Below are 12,999 nucleotides of genomic sequence, written 5' to 3' on the forward strand. Positions count from 1 at the left end.
ACAATTTGAAAGCACGGAAGGTCCTTTAACTAATGTGTGAACTATATGTGAAAGCACGGGTTTAGTCTTTGACTAATGTGTGAACTATATGAAGGAAACAAGCATTTTTGGGTTGTGGTGAGTTGTGTGGGGGTGCGGCGATAACCACACTATGGCTCATACTTCTACTTTGGTGGAGGTTGGCGGTACGGTTTCTTCTTCATTCATAAAGACCCAGCTAGTCATTATAGCATCGGCAATGCATGTTCCAACAATTTGAAAGCACGGAAGGTCCTTTAACTAATGTGTGAACTATATGTGAAAGCACGGGTTTAGTCTTTGACTAATGTGTGAACTATATGAAGGAAACAAGCATTTTTGGGTTGTGGTGAGTTGTGTGGGGGTGCGGCGATAACCACACTATGGCTCATACTTCTACTTTGGTGGAGGTTGGCGGTACGGTTTCTTCTTCATTCATAAAGACCCAGCTAGTCATTATAGCATCGGCAATGCATGTTCCAACAATTTGAAAGCACGGAAGGTCCTTTAACTAACATAAGGTGGGGGGAGGGTGGCCAAGCCCCCCTAATCCAATCTTAAATTTTTATTGATGGTTGGCATGACAAGTATCTGATAGTATTTTTATTTTTATTAATTATGGTGCTATGTTTCATAAAATATAGGGATAAGTATATTTTCATCCTCAAACTTCATCGTAAGTATAGAAATCGTCCCTTAACTATAAACCACTAAAATTCAGTCCCTCAACTATTTAAATTGGTTAATTTTCGGGGTTGAGGGACAATTTTTATACTTTCGCCAGAGTTCAAGGATGAAAAGTACACTTCCTTTCGCCAGTGGTGTCATTATTTTATGTGAAATGATCCCTAGCCGAAGTGGCAGATCTAGGATTTTTAAATAGGTTGGTCCACCTTAAAAAACAATGGGAAAGGCTTCCTTTCATACGTGTGGTACATGGCAATCATCTAATGCTTCATTTGTTGTTGATTTTCTTGCATCATACGGCTGATAGATCCTAGCGAAATTTCGGTCCAACTTTTCGTAATTTACGCATCCACCTCTCTCATAGTTACTCATCCAATTACCCCACCTCCCAATTAATCCAGATCACATCCTTCTCTCCTGCTCCTGACCCACATCGGCGTTGAGCATTGGATCCACCACCCCGCCCCAGTTAGCTTCCCCGCGCCACCGAGTTTTGAAGCCCTGTGTCGCCCCAGTTCATCCCCAACACTCCATCCCGATGAGCCACCTATTCCACCCCATAGGTGCTGTTACCTGTGAGCTGTGTTGGGATTTCCTCGATGAGGAGAGAATGATGCAGTATAGTAGAGATAAGTATTTCCCTCAGTTAAAAACCAAGGTTATCAATCTAGTAGGTGAACCACACAACACCTCGTTAGCAGTACCTACACACAAAATAACAAATCCTTGCACCCAACGGGAACAAAGGGTTGTCAATCCCTTGGCGGTTAGTTACAAGATTAAATTGTATGGTGATAGATAGATCGAAAAAAATACAAAATATAACAAATAAACAAAAATTGCAATAAGGTATTTTTTGTTTTAATATATGATAGAAAATAGGCCCGGGGCCATAATTTTCACTAGAGGCTTCTCTCTTAAAAATAGCATACGGTGGGTAAAAAAAATTACTGTTGGGCAATTGATAGAAAAGTAAATAATCATAACGATATCCAAGGCAATGATCATGTATATAGGAATCACGTCTGATACAAGTAGACCGAAACGATTCTGCATCTACTACTATTACTCCACATCGACCACTATCCAGCATGCATCTATAGTATTAAGTTCATAAAAAACGGAGGAATGCCTTAAGCAAGATAACATGATGTAGAAAAAGAAAACTCACGTATGAATAAGCCCCATATTTTTATCCTTAATGGCAACAATATAAATACGTGTCATGTCCCCTTATTTCACTGGGATTTGAGCACCACAAGATTGAACCCATCACAAAACACCTCTCCCATTGCAAGAAAAATCAATCTAGTTGGCCAAACCAAATCAATAGATGGGAGAGAAATACAAAGCTATAACAATCATGCATAAAAGAGTTCAAAGGAAGTTTAAATAATATTCATGGATAAATCTGATCATAAACTCACTATTCATCGGATACCAACAAACACACCGAAAAAGTCATTACATTGAATAGATCTCCAAGAACATCGAGAAGAACATTGTACTGAAGATCAAAGAGAGAGAAGAAGCCAGCTAGCTACTAGATGTGGACCCATAGGTCCGAGGTAAACTAGTCAGCATCATCGTAAGGGAAGCACGGTTGATGTAGAGCCCCTTCGTGATCGATTCCCCCTCCGGTAGAGTACCGGAGAAGGCCTCCAGATGGGATCTCATGGGAACAGAAATTTGCGGCAGCGTAAAAAGTATTTCGGACGGCTCTCTGATGTTAGGGGAATATTTGAGAATTTATAGAGGCGGAATTAGGTTAAGAGATGCCACGAGGGGCCCACAAGCCTGCCCCCCCCCCTCTAGGGTCTCTTTTGGTTTAGAAAAAAGTAATCCAAAGTTTTTTCTCCGTTTGGACTCTGTTTGATATCGATTTCCTGAAAAGCCAAAGACAAACAAAAAACAACAACTAACACTGGGCACTAGGTTAATAGGTTAATGCCAAAAAATGATATGTAATTGCATATTATTGCATATAAAACATCCAAGATTAATATTATAATAACATAAAACAATAAAAAATTATAGATATGTTAACCTTGACTTGCGGAGTTTGAAACCCGCTTCTTCCAAATAAATGAGAGGAAGAACCTTTTAATTATTTTTGTTTGCGTTTGCTGTGTTAGAGAGCAGGTTACTGGGCCGGCCCGCTACAAGACCCTTGTGAGCGCCAACAGCGCTAACCGGCGCTCACAGCCCCAAAGAGGTGAGACCCTCCAGCGCGACCCATCCAAACCCATCGTTCACTAACTCGCACGAACTTGCAAGTGAGTAGACCACAAGAAAAAAGCTTTATTCACGCTGTCCCAGAAATTGTTGCACTGGCGGTGCTGAAAAAAGCTGGGATTTGCCATGGCCTAATTGTAGATACGAAGACCACGTCCCAAAAAAATTGCCGAAGTGTACAAAAAATGCACACACAAAAAAGAAACACATGGCAATTTTGTGAGAATATATTATGTGTTGGCCTCTTGGGAGATGTTTCTACCTTGTGAAAAATATAATGTGTGTTGGCCATGCTAAGATTTATAAATATTGCATGCTCTGATTAATAAAATTACCATAGTATATTTAAGTTGCCACGGTAAAGTATCTTAAGTTGGCATGTCAACTAATTTTAAGTTATCTCTAATCATCATGAAAAAAACTCCACCCCTCGTGCTTTTGAAAAACAACCGCAAAAAAGGACCGCAATAAAAAGGATCTTACATGGAAAATTTGCATTTCAATTAAAAAAAGTCTTAGAAGAAATTTGACATGCCTTATATTTTTCGCTTTCAAAAACATAAAAATCAAGCATAGAAAGCCATGAACAAAATTAAATAAAATTGACATGTCATTATTCAAAATAAAATTGATGTTCTCTTAATAATAAAATTGCCATTTGGGAAGTAGAAAAATAGTTCCAAAATTGCCATGAATAAGTGATAAAATTTCCGAAAGCTTGCCATGGAAGCATTACAAGAGAAAGTAAAATTGCCGTGTTTGGAAGAAGAAAAATGTTATGAATTTGCCATGAGATCAAGAGATTTTTTTAAAAAATCTTTTTCGTGTGTATAAAACAAATTGACGTGTCAATATTACAAAAAATGGTTAAATTTTCCATGTGACAAGTTCAAAAATTTATAAATATGCCATCTACATTTTTTTTTGATAAACAGCCACTTACAGAAAACAAAAAAAAATACATATTTTTGCCACCTGGTAAAAAGGAAAACACATAATATATTCTCACAAAAACTAACCAGTTTTAGAGATGACGTGTCTTCTCACAAAATCAATGTTGGGATATCGCTTATCGGAAACTTATCGGTCGACCCAAGATAAGGGGTAAATCGGCCAGTTTATCAGCATATCGACCGATTTATCGCCCTATCGACTAATTTATCGGCCGATTTATCTTATCGGTCAGACAACGGTAAGCAATAAATTGACCGATTTATCGAAATATCGAAAGATATCTTGAATAGTGTGACAAAATAGTAAAGCAGGGAGGCTTGAGGCACTAGCCAGTGCGATGGGCGGCTGTGTTTGGATAAGAGAGCGTCTGCACCCCTTTTGTGTTCTACTGAACGAATTTCGGAGCTGGCGTGCATCACATCAGATGGTCAGCAAGGCGTTTGCGTGGTACAACGAGATTTATGATGTTTGTCGGTTAGCATTTCCACAAAATGAAATAGGAGTGAGGGGTAGTATCACTGTCGCAACAACACATATTGAAGTCTAATTTGTAATTTTTGTATCTCATGCAATGTTTCGAATATTGATATTAAATTTTGTGACAACATCGAATGATGTTGTGTCAATGAGCTATTTAAAAAAAAAACCCGAACATTTTTAGATGTGCAACACGGGTTTGGTGCCATGCCACAGATCAAGTCTCCGACTGTCTACTACAACAACGTCTACCCAGGTCCAGCGGCGGAGGGACGATGATGGTGGCGCGCCTTTGCCTCGTCTTAGCGCTTATAGTCGTTGTTAGGTGGTCCACGGACCTAGTTGTAATTTTTGTTACTTCTGGTGTTCTCCGGACATCCACGACAGATGATGAATAAATTGAAGGTTTATCCCGCAAGAAAAAAGAAATCTCATTTCAGAGATAAATGTATGTCCACTGTTTTTTTAGTCTTTTAGCATGGGGTGTCCACTCTTGAAGTACATACATGTTCCTTGCCAATGCATTCCTATGCACAGTGCTCGGTCAGAATGCTGCGAGAGACAGTTTCTCTATCAACCCGTGTCTGACGGCAAGTTTTTGTGATTTCTGTTTCCTGCAAGCTGCAAACCGGAATATGGAACACAGCATAACGTGTACCATGCCTACCAATACCTCTCATTGCATCCAAACTATTCCAAATAAATAAAGAAAGAAACCTCTCATTGCAGTTCTGTTATCTGCGAAGGGCATGGTAGGTTCCTGTTTTGCATGTACTACATACTTTATCGTTGGCATAGCAGCTTTCCTTTGCATGTACTACGCCACAACTTGTGTCCGTAAAGCTTGAATAACAACGGGTAAAAGGACATATACATTTGCCTCTAATTTCCTCATCCAAATCTCATGCACAAAAGCTCAAAGAAAAGCGGCACTGGAAGAAAGACATCAAATATGTCACCAGACGAGTACACTTGATTTAAACCATCACGTTCACATGGCAGCAAATCTAACTTAAGCATTTGTGACTTTGTACTTGATCATTACGTTATTCAGTCTGGAAACAAGAAACAATACCAGGACACAATTCACTGAAAGAAACACGGCATGGTTAAGTTAGCGATTCACTGACGCAAAACGTTAGAGATGGTGAAACGGTATGCATTGTAACTACAGATAGCCTCCTACTGCTTTGGAATAGTTCTTCAAACTGAAAACTGTGAGCAAACCCTTTGTGAGCCGTATGTGGACCTGCTGTTTGTGACGTGATGCCCCGCCCTACAGGTTTCGCCGTAGCTATCTACTTCTGTCCTGTAGAGCAGGTGAACTTGATCAATCTGCGGTGTCCATGATGAGCTCCTTGAGCACGTGTTTCAGGCCATTCATCTTCTTCCGGGCTCTCTGCGAAACCATTTTCATGGGAAAAGGTTAGCGTCTGATCGATACGGCATCCCACCCTGGGGGTATGGTGTTCGTTTACCTTCTGAACCTTCGCGATTTTGATTTCAGCATCGTTGAGCTGAGAACCAACTCTGCTCTCGGCGTGTTGGAGGAGCTTCTTGTGTGATGCTTCTGTTGATGCAATCATACAAGAACACCATGGTTCAGTGGCAATTCAGGCAAGGCCAAATGGTTAGAGAGAAACTAAGCATTTAAACAGATTTCTTCTAGTGGCCGCTGTATGATGATTCATTCCATTTGCCTCTTAACAATGATAACAGTGAGCTAAAAACTATAATAATTACTTAAATTAAAAAACACTTCACTGATGACTTTCTTCTAATCATGTGCCAATGGAGATTGGGCAATCATTTTTTCAATTAAAAAGAACATGTGATTTAACCACATTATTCAGCAACAAACTTCATGCCTGAAACAATGTTGGAATCTTATGTGCTGGATCAGTCATATGACAAAGCTTGCAATCTATAATCAAAGTGCTCCAATGGTGATACTTCATAAGGCTCCGTTTTGACAAAGGTTAACATGATTCCACATTTTTGGGGGTCCATGCAGAGCATCAGTTTGTAATAAATAGTGCGGCGAGTAAGTATTTCATTTGCATTTCGCAAGTGTAATGTCACTTACTTTGCTTCTCAGCTACTGCCTTAAGTTCTGCATGATAGGCTTCAAATTCCTCGAGAGAGTTCTTGCAACCAAGCAACTGCTGATTAACCTCCTCCTTAAACTTCTCATGAAGAATCCGTAACTGTTCCTGTTGCTCTGAAACCACAAGACATAGAGGACCAGGTTATATCATTTGAGTAACTAACATTTATTCCAAGAGAAACAACACAGGACATGCAAGAAGACAAGGTAAAGTATAAGGATTCACAACGGAATCTTGCCACAAGTGTGCCTTACTAACCAAACAGGCAACTAACTTGGTCATATACCTAACTAACTAGTGGTGTGGCATGGCCAGCATTCCAACCAAACAGGCTCTAACCCTATATGCATACACAGTAAAAAGTCCAAAGAGCAGAAGATAGTAATAAATAAGAAATAACCAAACCAGATTGGATAACTGCAGGCAGATTCAAAGAAATGGTACATTAAATTTTTCTCAAATTAATCTTTCATGGCACTGATTTTATGATTCAGTATTCAGATAATGGAAATGATTCAAGAACAAAATCAACCTATTTAAGGTTAGCTCTTTTTTAGGGGCATTCATCTTATTGTGTTTTCTTGAAGCTTAGGATATGCCGGACCTGCATAACACAGGAATCCAATCATGTCTAACCTTATTTGCCTATATGACTACTCTGCTACTTATTGAAGTAGTACGTTGCCTGAGCTGAATAATCCAAATAGGTCAAGTACGAGTGGCACAATGGATCAAAACACCAGTACATCACATCTATATAGATACTGCTTTCTGAACAGTTTCTGACAAATGGGTCTCATTGTCAGAAAACTCATGATTCACAATATTAATTTCTGCAGTGACACAATATAGACTGTACCTTCAAATGTTGAGTTTAGTCGCTTCCTTTTAGATTTTCCTGCATTGACCAGCTTATCCCTGAAAGTACAGTTGAATGCGTCAAAAAATAGCTGCACCTCAATATATATGATACTTCTATAACAAGGCTATATATACAATTAGGTGTGCATATGCAGATAAGATGTAGTTTCTTTGGTAACACCAGCAAAGATCTTACACATCATCCTGCATCTGCACCTCAACTCCCTCCAGGTGCTGGCGAATTATCTCTCCAGTACCTGCCAGTATCTCGGAACTTCTATTTCTTGTTTCAGACTTGATCTTGGTTTGAAACCTTCCCAGCACCAGCAGTAACTCATCAAAAGCCCTGGTTACAATCAAGAAATGAAATTGGACCAACCAACAAGATCAGATTTGTATTTCTTTATACAACCTAAAACGGACCTGTTCAGGTAGTCATCTGGGCATTGCACTGGTTCTTTGTCTGACATCATAGTTTCTTGTGTTCCTGAATGAATTAGTAATGACATATTAGTCCTGAACTGGAACTGTTAAATCAACGCAAGAAGGAAATCAACTTTACCAGAAGTGGCAAAAGGAACAGGCGAAGGTAACCGCCGTTTGCCTCTTTTACCCTCTTTTAGATGTGATTTCTTATCCAGATTTTCTGTTGGAGATTTATCAGGGCTGTCTACATCTGAAAGCCATTTGCGAGTTTTATATCCTGCACATGGAGAACCAGTTACAAATAAGTAACACATCACAGGTAAACAATTTTTGGATATATGACAATGTAATTTATACATCTCCAACAGCACGAGGGAAAAGCTTGGCTCACACTATTAATTTTCCAGAACTAAAGTGGTCAAAATACTAAACTTAAAGCACTTAGCAAAACACACTAATGAAACGCATTTAAAGTAGCATGCATGCACATGACAGGATATGCCACATGTTGCTTCTATTCCATTGGAATGGCTTCTCATGAGCAAGCACTTCATACAATAGTTAAGAGTGAGTGCATCATCTTAGCATACCAGCAATCATGGCAGTACTTTGGAGAGCCCTGACCTTAAAGCCACAGCAGGATTATTGGAGTGTCTGGCACTGATAATGATTGATCAATGACTGCTATGAAAATTCTGTGGAAATAGAGCTGATGCAATAGTAGGACTATTGGACATAGTTAAAAAAGGCGCGCCTAGGCTCTATGCAATAGCAAAATGTTTAGCACATAATTGTGCTTAAGCGTACACTTTGGTTAGAAAAGCGTAAGGCGGTGGCGAAATGCACAATTAACACCTAACTTTCTTTTTTACTTTGCTATTGGATGCTCTGACCCCCAATGTTTTTTTTTTTTTTTGAGGAAAAGGGCAGAAGCTCTGCCAATAGTGTTTAACTGGTAATGGACGCATAGAGAAACAATCGATCTATATATGTAAATACATAGAGAAGAATGTGTTCTACATGAGTACTGTCCTCATGCAGAACAAAATGGGTAGTACTCTGTAAACTAACACTGTCACCTTCAGTTCTACAAATGTGGCAATAAATCTGAAAGGAACAAAACATACTCTAGGAAGCTATTGTTTTGCCTGTATAAAGTATCAATGTGTATTGAAAGTTGCAAAGTTGATATTCTGACCTTTCCCAAAACTTGGAATAGAAGTTTGAGCCATTTCATCTTCAGTTGGCAAAATGGGTGAAAGATATGGTTGTTTTTTGTTCTCTCTTTCTTCTGAAGTATTGGGAGATTCACTTTTAGGTAACTCATAGGTTTTATCCATCCCGTCCTGGATATCAGCAGTACATGAATGAGTGACAAACAGATAGGAGTTACTCTGTTACATGAGTATAGACAAAACAAATTTACTATGGCTGTGAAATGATTCAAAGATGTGGAAAGCCTACCAATGGCTCAGACCCTGGATCAGAAGCAAAGGAACTTGATCTTGACCTGTTCACACTTTTTGGATACTTGGGGCTGTATGTGTCATCATGTAGCACTTTGCTTCTATTGTGGTAGCCATTTACATTAGTTGCAAAAGTAGGACTTGCAAACTCATCTCCCATGTCTCTGAATCTGGCTGCCAATGGACTGGCAAACTTCTCTCCCAGTTTACCATTTATCTGGGGGCTTGCCTCATTGTCCCATGGGTACTTTTTCGCTTCAGGTGATGGACTAGCAGCACCAGATGGTTTTCCATTTATCTGGGGACTTGCCTCATTGTCCCACGGGTACATTTTTGGTTCAGGTGATGGACTAGCAGCGCCAGATGGTTTACCATTTATCTGGGGACTTGCCTCGTTGCCCCATGGGTACATTTTCGGTTCAGGTGATGGACTAGCAGCGCCAGATGGTGGCAAGCTAAATGTATTTCCCGCTGGTTTATGTGCCTGAGGGCTTCGGTCTGAAGCTTTGCTCAAATTAGAATTCTCCTTCCGGTGCAGCAATGAAGAATAATTTTCCTTGCTCTTTGATGAAATATTCTGCGAAGAGAGCTTATCTTCACCCTCATTCAGTGTCGTGGGCAGCAACTTCTCTGACAAATGCGTCTTCTGAAGCCCAACTTTAGCCCCATTCAGCCGTCTCTCCCTTGTAGGGCTTCTAGAACGGCTCTCAGCAGTTTTTCCAGTTCGGGACAACGAAGAAAAGGAGGTGGTTTTCTCTCCCTTATTCTCCGATGCTGCATTTCTAGAAGATTGCTGTCCTTCCCTAGCATCCTGTGTGATCTTATCAGAAATCTTGTCAGAACAATGGACCTTCTTAAGCTCTAATTTAGCCTTCCTATTTGAGCTTCTAAGATTTCTCAAGCAGCGAGAGTTACCATTTGCAGATTTCCCCACGGTTTTGGGTGTGCATTTCTCATCAAAAACAAACACACTGTCCAGTGTTTTCTGCTTGGGTGCAGAACGTGAAGTAGACAATGGTTTCTTTGCACTCTGGCTCTTATCCTGCTTCTTGGAGGCTGCTGGTGCTTTCGTGCGACCCAAGGTGCGAGTAACGGGCCTCACTTCAACTACTTGTGGAGTATCAGAATCTGACTCAATTGGATCAGAGGATGGTTTGCTCTTTGCATAGGTAGCTGTTTGACAGTTGAGAAGATCAGGTGTCTTGATAATATCAGGAAAACGTGACGTGTAAACCTTCTTGATCCCTGAAGATGGTCCATTGGCGGTTAGACTTTTAGGTTGGTCCGGTCTCTCAATGTCTTCAGGGTTTGGTGAAGCAACAGCCTGCTTGGTTTGTGATGTGCCAAGGATCCCCCACAGCTTCATCCTGAGCACTTCGCTGTTGGGTTTGGTCTTATCTGCAGATTCCACTCGGCGCTTTCCTTGTGAATTCACGACAGATGTCTTCTGCAGTTGGTCAAGCTGGCTGCCTTGTTCTTTTCTTGTTCCAAAGGAAAAGGTTCCGGTTTGCTCACGTGCATGGTCATCAGGTTGTGACAGAGAAACCTTAACATGGGCGGCTTCAGGTGCCTCTGTAGCAGATCCTCCATGGTTTGCAGCTTCTTGTGAGACCCGGAGTGAAGCATTATTCGCTTTCGGAGGTCTCGATCTTCCATCAGTTCTCTGAGACAGGTTCCTCTCGAATGCAGGGGCAGCAGCAGCAGCAGCAGCAACATCTCTGCTTCTTGATACAGAATCTGACCTTGGATGAGGTATGCCAATTGATACCTTAGGAAATTTACCAGATGGATACTGGTTGCTGGCCAAACTCCAGTGATCACTTGATGTAGCCTAGAAACATCATAAAGCATGAGTTGTTAAAATAGCACTAGTGTGAAAGAACAGCTAAACCTGAAACAGGAAGCACATCCTACAATTTAGCACAGGAAGGAAGTTGCTACTCACTTTCTGGATATTCGGCAGCTTGATCTCCGTCATTGCAGCTTCTGGGATAATAGTAGACCAAATTACCTAGAGTTGAAGCTGGTAAACAGGAGAACAAGAACATTAGGTAAAGCTCCACCAATGTTAAAGCATCTTTTATTTAGGATCAAATTAAGCTCCACAGAGATGTATAAATACAATATATACGAGACTATAAACCATGCCTGAGACTAAGACCAGATTCAGAAATGAACAGTAACACAGAAGACAGAATTATGCAAGATACTCTTGTCAAGTGTAACTAATGCCAGGTCTGAATTGGTATATATGCAGCAGTAATTAAAATGAGTCAAATGGAACAGGCTGCTAGCTAGCTGAGAGTAAGAGCATACCAACCAGATCAGACTTAGCCTAGTCTGAGAAATACTAGTAGCTAGGACTAGCCCCTTGTAAGCATATTTGAATTAATGAAAGATTAGAAGTAGCAGGTGCAATGCAACTGTATCATATACATTGGGCTAAACGTGGTCTCAGCATTCAGAGGTCGTCTTCCACAAGCAATGCATACAGCTTAGGTCGTCAGATAACTTATAACTCGGGAAATGCTGGGACAAAGCAATACTAGTGACACATTTGCAAGACTTGCAGCAGCTGACCTAGCCTAACCGCGTGTACGGAAGCATTCCAGCAAAGAGATCCATGGAAGATCAGGCGTTTGATTGACGGCAACCAGCCGAATGGAACCGAGCAAACCACGGCCAAATCAGACGACGCGAGCAAAACAAATTCGCAACGACAAGCAAGCGTATGACGCGATCGAGGTGAAATTACAGCATGTAGATCAGGAAATCAACGGCTGCGGGCGCCTGATCCCAACCCCTAAATAAACCCTAACGAAACCTTGCGCGCGGGAGACCAAGGTGCGCGAACCGGGCCAATCCAGCCCACGGGGGAGTCTGAAATCGGTACCTGAGGCCTGAGAGTCCCTGGTGGCGACGTCCGGTCCGCGCGCGGCGACCGGGGACGGCGGTGCGCGGTGGGCTCGTGCGGCGCTCGGCGGGGAGGCGGGGGGCTCGATCCGGGTCTGGACGGGCGGCTTGTTCGCGGCTGGTCGCGCCGGTGGTGGCGGTAGCGGGGGTCGGCGGAGGCTAGGGGTTCGTGGAGAATTGAGGACGGAGGAGAGAATTCAAAATCGAGGTCGCAGTCGCAGTGAAGGAGAGGAGAGAAGAAGGCAGGGGACGACCGATCCCATTTCTTGGATAGCCCGCATCACATCAGTGCAGTGGTTCGACTTGTATCCTCCACACACTCCTGGCCCATGGGCCCGACGGGCAGTGAGCCCCACACTTACTTACAAGGCCCACTCCAATTGCAGCCCGTGTACCGGAAGTCTTTGGAGCATTTCTTGTAGCAGAGATTGACATCACCAAGAAGGTGTTTTCAAGGGATTTCATCGTAATCCTTAGTTATAGAAGTTACTTTGCATTTTCTTGGATCTTTAATCCAAGTCAGCATACCTGTAATTGTTATGAGTATATGAGTAAAATTACACACGTTTCTAAAAAAAATCTAATGGTCTGTCAGCTCTAAACCCCTTCCAGTCCAGGGTAGCAGTGATGACAGCATCCGGATTGCCTCTTGGTTTTTCCAAGTAGCAGATTCTGCAGGTAAACTAGACCAATGGGTGAGCGCTTGTAATAAGGATCCATTGCGTTTCTTGATCAGCCTTCTCTCTGTTGGGAACATAGCAGAAATTTAAAATTTTCCTACATGTCACCAAGATCTATCTATGAAGAGACTAGCAACGAGGGGAAGGAGAGTGCATCTACATACCCTTGTAGAC

General features: G+C 41.6%; 1 protein-coding gene across 1 annotated transcript; it reads right to left on the bottom strand.

Annotated features, from left to right (window-relative positions):
• Positions 1 to 5,304: 5,304 nt before the first annotated feature.
• LOC125535028 (meiosis-specific protein PAIR3-like) lies at positions 5,305 to 12,414 on the bottom strand. Its single transcript, XM_048698091.1, has 11 exons — positions 12,126 to 12,414; positions 11,178 to 11,255; positions 9,231 to 11,063; positions 8,965 to 9,112; positions 7,903 to 8,043; positions 7,764 to 7,827; positions 7,537 to 7,686; positions 7,339 to 7,397; positions 6,458 to 6,592; positions 5,850 to 5,941; positions 5,305 to 5,770 (listed from the first exon to the last, which is right to left on the bottom strand). The coding sequence occupies exons 2-11, from the start codon at positions 11,208 to 11,210 to the stop codon at positions 5,702 to 5,704; spliced, it is 2,724 nt and encodes a 907-aa protein (XP_048554048.1). The 5' UTR covers positions 11,211 to 11,255; positions 12,126 to 12,414; the 3' UTR covers positions 5,305 to 5,701.
• Positions 12,415 to 12,999: the final 585 nt, after the last annotated feature.

This window comes from Triticum urartu, chromosome 2, assembly GCF_003073215.2.
Source record: "Triticum urartu cultivar G1812 chromosome 2, Tu2.1, whole genome shotgun sequence".
Taxonomy (NCBI): Eukaryota; Viridiplantae; Streptophyta; class Magnoliopsida; order Poales; family Poaceae; genus Triticum; species Triticum urartu.

Excerpts from the sequence above, each read along its gene's own strand:
- LOC125535028 (XM_048698091.1), bottom strand. The coding sequence starts at position 11,210 with ATGACGGAGATCAAGCTGCCGAATATCCAGAAA. Across the intron at positions 11,064-11,177 it reads AGCTGCCGAATATCCAGAAA|GCTACATCAAGTGATCACTG; the intron begins GTGAGTAGCAAC and ends TGATGTTTCTAG. Across the intron at positions 9,113-9,230 it reads ATCCAGGGTCTGAGCCATTG|GACGGGATGGATAAAACCTA; the intron begins GTAGGCTTTCCA and ends GCTGATATCCAG.